This window comes from Cebus imitator, unplaced genomic scaffold, assembly GCF_001604975.1.
Source record: "Cebus imitator isolate Cc_AM_T3 unplaced genomic scaffold, Cebus_imitator-1.0 Scaffold123, whole genome shotgun sequence".
NCBI classification, from domain to species: domain Eukaryota; kingdom Metazoa; phylum Chordata; class Mammalia; order Primates; family Cebidae; genus Cebus; species Cebus imitator.
The window spans coordinates 2,590,730-2,601,064 of record NW_016107438.1 but is presented as its reverse complement, the minus strand read 5'-3'; the positions used below and the strand labels follow the sequence as shown (position 1 = coordinate 2,601,064).

Sequence of the window (10,335 nt, the reverse complement as noted above, 5' to 3'; positions counted from 1 at the left end):
AAAAGCCAGGCATAGTGGCATGCGTCTATAGTCCCAGCTACTCAGGAAGCTGCGATGGGAAAATTGCTTGAGCACAGGAGGTCAAGGCTGCAGTGAGCCAAGTTCACGACACTGCACTCTAGCCTGGGTCATAGAGTGCCACCCTGTCTCAAAAATAAACAAACAGTTACATGATGATTTAATTTTTAAGAAATCTAAATGTGTTTTGCTCCCTCAGCTGATCTCATCCCCTAACCCCCCTGCCAAGTAGCTACAGTTCCCCAGAATTACTACAGAAACTAATCTCTGGCTTTATGTTTGCCTTTGTCGCTGACCCGCCCTTCTCCTTGCCTTCTGTGGCCCGCAGTCCGGCAGTGCGGGGCTCGTGCTGTCATCTCAGGTGGAGGCCCACGCCCCCAGGAGCAGTCTCCCAGTGTCTGTAACACTCCCCTGCATTTCCAGTAGGATCCTGAGATGATTCGCCATCACTGTTCTCCCTCATCCTACCCGTAGAGGTGCACAGGCAGAACAGAATCGCAGATGCGGTTCAGCAGTATTTCTTCACACACAGAAGAGGTTCTTGGTTAGTTGACTTTAACGCTCACCCTCAGTGCTGCTTTTCAGCAGATGTTGACTTACTGTGATGGTGCCAGGCTTGGTGCTGGGCTGGAGGGTGGTGGTGGTTCAAAGGTAGATGAGAAGGAGTTTTTGAGGAGCTCAGTCTACTAGGAAGAAAGACTTGTGAACAAGCAATTACAGTGGAGCGTGGGGAGAACCTGAGCCAAGGTCATCCAGGGTGTAAGGAAGCACAGGAGAGAGCAGCCAGCTCCCCCAGGCACTGGGCAGGCTCCTGGGAGGGACTGACATCTGAGCTGGGACTTGCAGAGTGAAAAGTGTGTCAGCCAGAGAAGAGGGGGAAGGAGAAATTCAGAAATCTGTACAGGGAGAAGCAGCAGCCTAAAGGGCTTGCCTACTACAAAACAGGAAATAAAAGGTGGATGGGAGGTAATGAAGAAACAAAATTTAACTTAAAAGCCGCTTCTAAACTTCCCACCTCTTTGGGAGTTCTTTCTGTACTGTTTTGCAGTGGTTTTCAGGATACGCTATGTCCATATTTCTAAAACGATTGTTAGGAGCTTCTAGAGATCAGGGAGTTGGAGGTATGAATGTGTTTCCCACCTCTCCTGGTGCTCAGTTCAGGACTGTATCTCATGGGTGCTTGGTCCTTATTGTTGATGTCTATAAGCAAGCTGTGACAGTGCTTTAGCCCCGAGCAGGCCTGACTTGTCTAGGGGAAGGTACAGTTCTCTCCTTGAGTCCTTTAACCGGCCCAGGAATTGAGAGGCAAACCATCAATGGGTCTGTTAACCCTTTTATGTGTTGCACAGTTGACAGAGTGCTTTTTTATGTCTATTTCCTCTTTCAGTTTTCCCCAGCATTTCTGCAACGCCCCGAAAGAAGATGAAATTGTCCCTATTCTCATAGACAAGGAAATAAGCTCATGTTGGCCAAGGCTTAGAGGGGCCACATCGTTAATAAACAGCCCCAGATCTTTGGACTGCCAGTCTAACACCATTTCCACCAGACCCAAACTAACCTCTCCAAGGCCGACTCCTGACTTGGGCACAATCACCAAAACTTGGAAAGGCCTCACCCTGCAATTCTTAGGGTTGGCCTGTCTGTTGTTTTAAAATGTTCAGGGTTGTAAACATTGCATGGCGCCTATTAGACACATAATCTGAATTATGTATACCTGAGAGCATTCAGGGTATACCAAAAAGCTGGTATCACTGAGGCCTCTAAGAAGTTATCATCTGTTTGTGATGCTTTACTGGGCTCTCTGCCAAGGAAACCAGGCATACCTGCTCCTTGCCCTCTAGGATCTTATAATCAGCAAATTTGCTTATAAATTGTAGCAAATTTGCAGCCAGGCACAGTGGTGCGTGTCAGCTACTCAAGAGGCTGAGGCAGGAGAAATGTTTAAGCCCAGGAGCTTGAATCTAGCCTGGGCCACATAGTAAGATGTTCTCTCTAAAAATAAAAAATAAAAATCGCCAGGTATAATGGCTCACACCTGTAATTCTAGCATTCTGGGAGGCCGAAGCAGGTGGATTACTTGAGCCCAAAAGTTTGAGACCAGCCTGGGAAACATGGCAAAACCGTGTCTCTACACAAACTACAAAGATTAGCTGGGCCTGGTGGCATGTGCCTGTGTACTCCCAGCTACTTGGAAGGTGTAGGTGGGAGAATCGATTGAGCCCAGGAGGTCAAGGTAGCTACAGTGAGCCGTGATCTCACCACTGCACATCAACCTGGGTAACACGTGACCCTGTCTCAAAATACATTAAATAAAAATTGTAGCTGGGCATGGTGGTGGCTCACACCTGTAATCCCAGCACTTTGGGAGGCGAAAGCAGGTGGATCACCTGAGGTCAGGAGTTCGAGACCAACCTAACATGATGACACTGCATCTCTACTAAAAATACAAAATTAGCTGGGCATGGTGGTGGGCATCTGTAATCACAGCTACTCGGGAGGCTGAGGCAGGAGAATCAGTTGAACCTGGGAGGCAGAGGTTGCAAGTGAGCTGAGATCGTGCCATTGCACTCCTGCCTGGGCAACAAGAGCAAAACTCCATCTCAGAAAAAAAAAATCTCACTTGTATTCCCACAGTGGTTTTTATTTTTACCTCCAGTGTTTGTCCCCTACCTTCAGATTTACAGAATGTCAACATCACACTGCGCATCCTCTTCCGGCCCGTTGCTAGCCAGCTGCCTCGCATCTTCACCAGCATCGGAGAGGACTATGATGAGCGCGTGCTGCCGTCCATCACGACTGAGATCCTCAAGTCAGTGGTGGTGAGTGAACGGGGCCCTCAGCCTCCAGCCCAGGGCACCACCCCACGAGGCTACCAGGTGGCAGGAAGCGCTTGGCAGTGAGTTGGTTGGGATGTGGCTGCTAGTTTCCTGGTTCCTTTTCTGCTTCCTCATTAACCTGACCTGCCCTTCTGCTCCTCCCTTTGAAACCAGGCTCGCTTTGATGCTGGAGAACTAATCACCCAGAGAGAGCTGGTCTCCAGGCAGGTGAGCGACGACCTTACAGAGCGAGCAGCCACCTTTGGGCTCATCCTGGACGATGTGTCCTTGGTAAGATCCTTCGGGGGACTGAGGGGAAGGGGCAGCAGTTCTTGTATAGGTGCCTGGCTCCATTTCTGGGTAGATGCTATTAGGTCCCCCCTTCCCCTCTCCCAGATGTGAGACTTGAAAACACAGAAACATGTTGAGGTGAGGCAGGCTCCATGGGTTTCTCGGTCGAGGGTTCTTTTACCTTCCCCTGGCCACACACATCTTCCTTATGACCTCTGGTTGTATCCAGATAGTCCCTAACCACTAAACGTTTTACTGTCTCCAAACTGTGTTACCCAGAAAGTGATGCCTTGTTAACCCTGTTTGGCACAGGCAGAAACTGCCTAGTAGAGACCAGAGAACAGCTCGGGTCATCTTTCTCCCCAGCACAGACCTCCCAGCCTGGCCCCTGGGAATCTCCTAACACCTAAGGTCTGAAGCTCAGTGAAGTAAGTTCTGGGAACCCCAATGAAAGGTGATAGAGGGTAAATGAAAGGTTTGATTCCCCCAGGCCTGGTAATGGGGGGCAAGGGACATCTCTGAGGCACAATCTATCCCCTAGAGACACTATAGCTTGTGCGTTTATATGACGTTGAATGTCATAACTCAGACAGCAAGCCATATAGGCAGGATAGCGTTTCAGGTTGAGGAGGGTGAGGGGAAGGGGTCGTGTTTCTAGATTCTCTGGGAAAAATCATTTGGAGTGATTTGTTCGGGCAGTGAGGTAAAGTGTTTCCTGTTCGGTTCTCCTGTGCATCGCTAGGGAAAGGCACCGCTTCCCCCAGCGTCTTTGCAGCTGTTTAAACAGCCACTCCACAACACCCTGTGCTAACCCCGGGGCACTGCTCCACCTTGCTCCGGCTGCTAGAAGTCCCAGGGCCTTGGGGCTCCCTCTGCTGGCAAGATGCCAGGCTGCAGCCGTTCTGCAGGCCCTCCCCACTTAACCTGAACACCTTGGCTGTGAGAAAACACTGAATAAAAACCTAAGGGAAAAGTTGGCATTTTACTAGACTTCAACCGCATACTCCATTCTGGGGAAATGTGGGCTGACCACAGGAAACCCTATCTCAGAGGTGTGAGAAGAAAATTAGGTTTCATGGGGAATTTGCTGCCCTCAGCTGGCCCTTTTAGAAATAAATTTTATTCCTTATTTATACATTGCATTTTTCATTTCTCAGGATCAGATTTTCTTAGCCAAACTTTGAATAAGAGACTAGAAATGGATCAGGCGACAGACAGCAGCTGCAGTTAGAGTTAGGAGGTTAAAAATTCTGGAAGGTAGTAAGACCAGGATTTACTCTTTAGGAGAAGTTTTGGGGCTGCTTTTCAAAAAAGCAGAGGTTGGGAGAGTGGAGGAAATGAAACAACTAGAAGCTGATGGCAAAACCAAGCCTCTCCTTCTCCCTATTCTTTTTCATAAAAATTAGGATGAATAAGTAAATTGCTCTAGGCTGGGCATTAGGAATTCTGGGGTCTGTTCCCATTGTTTGTGCTATCTTTAGAGACAGTCCCGTTGGGAAAGGTCTAGGGATCATCAGACTTCTAAACCCTCGCCCCGACCAATGACTTTACCTGATTTCTCTTTCCTTTAAACCCTTTAACAGAACCACTCACACATTGGGAATACCACGATTTGCGTTCCACCGTCCCTCATCCTCTTCCTGTTCAGTGGTGGAGCTGCTATGGGAAGAAGTGGACTGGTTAACCCATAAGTAGGAGCATCAGGCTGTTGGATCCCTGGGAACCAGCTGCCTCCCTCTCTCTCAGGAGCCCCATTTTCCATCTGGCCTTCCTTGGGCTTTGAACCAGGCATCAAAGGCCCTTGGAAGAGCACTAGTCAGTGGTGGGGGTCTTAGAACCCACAGCTCTCCTCTGGGGAGGTGGTTGTTGGAGTGGATACCTTCTGGTGCCTGTGGGCCCCATCAGAAGCCCCAGTTGCCATTTGCTATATGAGGTCGCTGTACTGCGAGTGACAGAGTAAGGTACAGGAGCAGTTTAAGCAGCCAGAGACTCTGGTGGGTGTAAACTCAATTTGGATACAGATACGGAGGTGGAAGAGCATTCTGGCCTCACGGATGCCTCCAGCTGCTAGAGCCATTGCTGACCTCTTCGTTGCAGCAGCCGTGGAGGCCTCCCAGCAGCGCTGTCTAAGCAATCACACTGCCTCATCTTGTGCTCACTCTCTCCCCTTAGACACATCTGACCTTCGGGAAGGAGTTCACAGAAGCGGTGGAAGCCAAACAGGTGGCTCAGCAGGAAGCAGAGAGGGCCAGATTTGTGGTGGAAAAGGTGAGCTTTCAACCAGATGGCAGGAGGCTCTCCTTCCCCGTTCTCCTGCACTCAGCTTCCCCATCTGCTGGGTGGCCTGGAAATTCATCATCTGTCATCCCTTCTTCCGGGATCATCGGAAGGGGCTTGAAGGGATTGTACTTTTGCAATTGGTTCCAGAGTCTTCAGGGGCTAGTCCAGGATATGTGGAGTTCTGTTCCTAAATCACTGAAAGGTAATTTTTCTTCCACTTCTCTGAGATCAAAAACACTCTTACAAATAAAAATGTTTCTCCTGGAGTATTTTCAGCTTCACTGAGAAGTCATTTTTAACTATAGTTACATAGTGAAAGCTGACAGCAAAAAAGATCAAACGTTGCACCAGATGTGCTTTCGTCACTAGATTTTTTTCTGGCGCTAAATCCATCCAGATGTGTCAAAGAATGTGATGGGACACAGCGTATTTGCTTAGCAGCCTGATCTCTCTGGTATTTGCAAACACATGTTTATTTCTTGTTGTCCGCCTCTTCCCACCACCAGTGTCCCTAATTCGGGGGGAGATGGGTTCAGCAAGAAATAAAAGGGGAAAAGAGGGATAGATTTAATTTTGGAGAATGAAAACTCTGTGTGGGCAGGGACTTGTGTTGCTTTGTATCTCCCAAAACGTCAGAGATGTTAGTAAGTCTAGCACAGTGCTTGGTGACAGTAGATTTGCAGTAAATGTGTTGAGCAAACAGACGTGGGGTGCAGCCATTTCAAAATCATATGTAATTTCAGAGAGGCTCAATACTGTCTCCTCACACTCCTGAAGGTCCTGCATTGCAGAGAGCTGTCTTCCTAGTGATATTGACGGGGTAAGCGTAGGAGATCTCACTCTGGATGCCTGGGTTCTGGTCAGGAGCCAGCCTAGCTCACAAGCAGCTCTAGGAAGTCACAAGTGCACGCTGCTCTTTCTTCGCCATCCTGAAGTTGGTTGGTTGGTTTGTTTGAGACAGCATCTGCCTCTGTGGCCCAGGCTGGAGGGCAATGGCATAATCATAGCTCACTTCAGCCTTGACCTCCTGGGCTCAAGTGATCCTCTTGCTTCTGCCTCTCAAAATGCCGGGATTACAGGCATGAGCCACCACACCTGGCCCAGTCCTGGCTTTGATAAAGCCCTTTAGACTTGGGACTTGAGGGAAAGATGAGCCTTGAGAATTGATTCCACCTTTCTTTTTCTTCTGTTTTCCTTGTTCTTGGATCCTCCTGGCCCTTAGTAGGGTGGTTAAACTAGATTACAATTAATATTAATGAGGACTTTGAAATAAGACAAATATTCATGCAGGGCGTGGTGGCTCACACCTGTAATCCCAGCACTTTGGGAGTCCAAGGTGGGCGGATCACAAGGTCAAGAGATCAAGACCATCCTGGCCAACATGGTGAAACCCTGTCTATTAAAAAGACAAAAATTAGCCGGGCATGGTGGTGCACATGTGTAATCTCAGCTACTCCAGAAGCTGAGGCAGGAGAGTGGCTTGAACCTAGGAGGTGGAGGTTGCAGTGAGCCGAGATTGCGCCACTGTACTCCAGCCTGGGCGACAGGCCGAGACTCTGTCTCAAAAGAAATAAATGAATAAATAAATAAATATTCATCCAGCCAACAGAAACGTAACCCTCCCCTCCTGTGATGAGGAGTGAATATGAAAGAAGAGGGGAGGACTGGGTGGGCAGTGTGCTCCCCCCGGCCCCCCATCAGGAAGAAGTAAACTCCCCTAGTTCCTTCAGGAGCCTGGGAAGGCGGCTTTCTGGTGAAGATCCTTTCTGGGTGGTAGCCTGATAGGCAGTTTCCTGAGGGTTGATCTTAGTCTCTCTCCATCTCCATGCTTTTAGGCTGAGCAGCAGAAAAAGGCGGCTATCATCTCTGCTGAGGGCGACTCCAAGGCAGCTGAGCTGATTGCCAACTCACTGGCCACCGCAGGAGACGGCCTGATCGAGCTGCGCAAGCTGGAAGCCGCGGAGGACATCGCGTACCAGCTGTCACGCTCTCGGAACATCACCTACCTGCCGGCAGGGCAGTCCGTGCTCCTCCAGCTGCCCCAGTGAGGGCCCACCCTACCTGCGCCTCCACGGGCCAACTGGGCCACAGCCCCAATGATTCTTGACACCGCCTTCCTTCTGCCCCCACCCCAGAAATCACTGTGAAATTTCATGATTGGCTTAAAGTGAAGGAAATAAAGGTAAAATCACTTCAGATCTCTAATTAGTTTATCAAATGAAACACTTGCATTCTTCCCATGTCCAACTACTTTTTTATCCACCTCCCTACCAAAAATTGCCAAGTGCCTATGCAAACTGGCTTTAGGTCCCAATTCGGGGACTGCTGGAGCTCCGGCCTGGGCACCAGCATTTGACAGCATGCAGGTAGGGCAGTGTGTGATGGACTGGGGAGCACAGGTGTCCACCTGGGTCCACGGGTGGCCTCCATCCTGTCACTGATGCTGCAAGATTTGCGGATGAGGGCACGTGGCTGAACTGAGAAGGCAGGCCTCCGTCTTCCCAGTAGTTCCTGCGCAGATGCTGCTGAAGAGGTGCTGGGGAGGGGCAGAGAGGAAGCGATCTGTCTCTTACCATAAGGCTGATTCTCTTTAACTGTGCGACCAGCGGAAGCAGGTGTGTGTGAACTGGGCACAGATGGAAGAATCTGCCCCTCTTGAGGTGGGTGGGCCTGATTGTTGACCCCTAGGGTCCTATAACTTGGATGGACTTGGATAGTGAGAGAGGAGGGCTGGACCGAGATGTGAGTCCTGTCGAAGACTTCCTCTCTACCCCCCACCTTGGTCCCTCTCAAATACCCAGTGGAATTCCAACTTGAAGGATTGCATCCTGCTGGGGCTGAACATGCCTGCCAAAGACATGTCCGACCTGCATTCCTGGCTCCCCCATTCAGAGACTGCCCTTCTCAAGGGCTCTGTGCCTGTGCTGGGAAGGAAACAACCATGGGAAGGAAACAAATGTGTGTAAACTGCTGTCAATAAAGGACACCCAGACCTTCTGGCTCAGCCATGGGTTGGTTTTTTTGTTTGTGGGAGCCGTGGGATCAGAACAGAGCGTTCTAGCAGTTTTTGTGTGCACATGTTCACATTACCAGCTGAGACAGAATCTCCACCAAGGCAGAAAATGCTTTGTTTTCAGAAAACACTTTGTGCTGTATTCCAGATCCATCCCCAACCCGAAGGGAATGTCCGTGGTAGCAGGTGAGGTTTGTCATGGGGTGGGCTTGTAGGCAGCGAGGGTACGTGGAGGGCAGTGCACTGTTCTGTGTGTTTTGGTGCCGCTACTCATGGAGAGTTACGGGCCTTCCCGCCAACTGCCAGCAACACCTTCCGCCGATGCTAGGGAAGTAAGTGGTTGTAAATTACAGGTCCAGTAGAGTAGCCCTCAGTTAGATGGCTTGGGGCGCTCTTTGTGGTGGTGTTTTTTTGTTTTTTGTTTTTTTTATCCCCCGAGACAGGGTCCCACTTTGTTGCCCAGGCTGGAGTGCAGTGGTGTGAACATGGCTCACTGCAACCATGACCTCCTGGGCTCAGGTGATCCCCCTGCCCTAGTTCCCTAAGTATTTGGGACTACTGGCAGGTGCCACTATACCCGGCTAATTTTTGTATTTTTTATAGAGACCAGGTTTCACCATGTTTCCCAGGCTGGTTTCGAACTCCTGGGCTCAAGCGATCCACTTGCCTTGGCCTCCTCAAGTGCTGGGATTAGCGAGCCACCACACCCAGCCAGTGGGTTTATACTGCTTATTCTGCTTTGCTTTGACTGATAGGGAAATTGGAAATGCCTTGGCATTTGCGGGGAGCTGAGTTTGTGCATCTGGATGCTGAGGAGGGAAAGCCGACCTCAGGCTGAGAAATGAACGGTGCCAATCACCCACCCCAAATCCTTTCAGGAACAAAGTGGAAACAACGTGCAGTGAGCACACAGCACTGACTGTGCTTTAACCTCTGCTCTTCATTTATTCCCCGGGCTCACCACCTGGCCACAGAGAGGGGTCTTTCAGACTCCACAGGCTGGTCTCTGACCTGGATTCTGCACTTCCTCCCCCAGAGTGATCGGGCCACTACCTGTCAGCTGGGGAAGAGGGAGACCCGCTGCGAAGATTTGGGGTGGAGCCAGGGATTGAGTTCTCCCAATCCCTGCAGCCTGAACGCACGCCCCTGGCGCCTCCCAGCAGCCATCCCAGGAGCAGACGACAGTGTGTGATGGGCTCCTGACCCTCCGCTGAACCTCAGACCTCCCTCCCATGAGCCTCCCATTCAGCCCATCTCCCTGCCACCTCCCCAGCATCATTTATCTCAGGCCTTAAGATTCTCTCTTCCCACTTTTGCTCTTTTGCTGTAAGAATAGTGAGACCTTCAAATGAGGTGCCTGGACTCAAGGCACATTAAAGACTTCAGAAAGAGCCTAATTCCTAAATAAGTTCCAGACCGGCTTCCACTCTGCGCCCTTCCTCCTTTTCCTGCCGTTTATTGCTTTGGACACCCTTTTAGGGGTGGGAGGGCAGGAGCCTCCTCTCTGTTCCGCAGGCCCTTTTTAAAAGAGGAGTTGTGTTTCCTGCATTTGGCAGGAGATTGGGTTTCATCCTCCAGGTGTCTGCAGGGGAGCCCTGAGCTGCAAAGCTGCCCTGCCCCGCTTTGGGGTTGCTGGTGCCTTCAGGTCAGCCCTTTCAGCTGCAGGCAGGCCAGGTTTCCTGCTGACTTTGCCATTAGACTCCCTGCCAGGGATGGCAAAGGCATATCCCAGTGGCAGCCCCGGAGCCTCATTTTGCCTTGACTTCCGCCAAGTAATTCTTTTTACAAATGTTCAAGGGCTGTTAACCAGCTTCTTAGCCCCTGATGGCCTCTGGGTTTCTCCAGAAGCTGCCACAATGGGCCTTTATCAGCTCGGGATTCTTGGGGCTGTGGATCAAAAAGCCACGTCCTGTCCTG

The 10,335-nt window shown here is 50.4% G+C and overlaps 1 protein-coding gene across 2 annotated transcripts in view; it reads left to right on the top strand.

The window, feature by feature from the left end:
• The window catches only part of PHB (prohibitin), a 13,881-nt gene extending 5,479 nt beyond the window's left edge, over positions 1-8,402 (top strand). For both annotated transcript variants that reach the window (XM_017540086.2, XM_017540087.2), the window contains exons 4-7: positions 2,695-2,837; positions 3,009-3,125; positions 5,298-5,393; positions 7,241-8,402. In XM_017540086.2, coding sequence (XP_017395575.1) covers positions 2,695-2,837; positions 3,009-3,125; positions 5,298-5,393; positions 7,241-7,453 — 569 coding nt within the window. In that variant the 3' untranslated portion in view covers positions 7,454-8,402. The remainder of the gene's footprint in view (positions 1-2,694; positions 2,838-3,008; positions 3,126-5,297; positions 5,394-7,240) is intronic.
• The last annotated feature ends 1,933 nt before the right edge of the window (positions 8,403-10,335 follow it).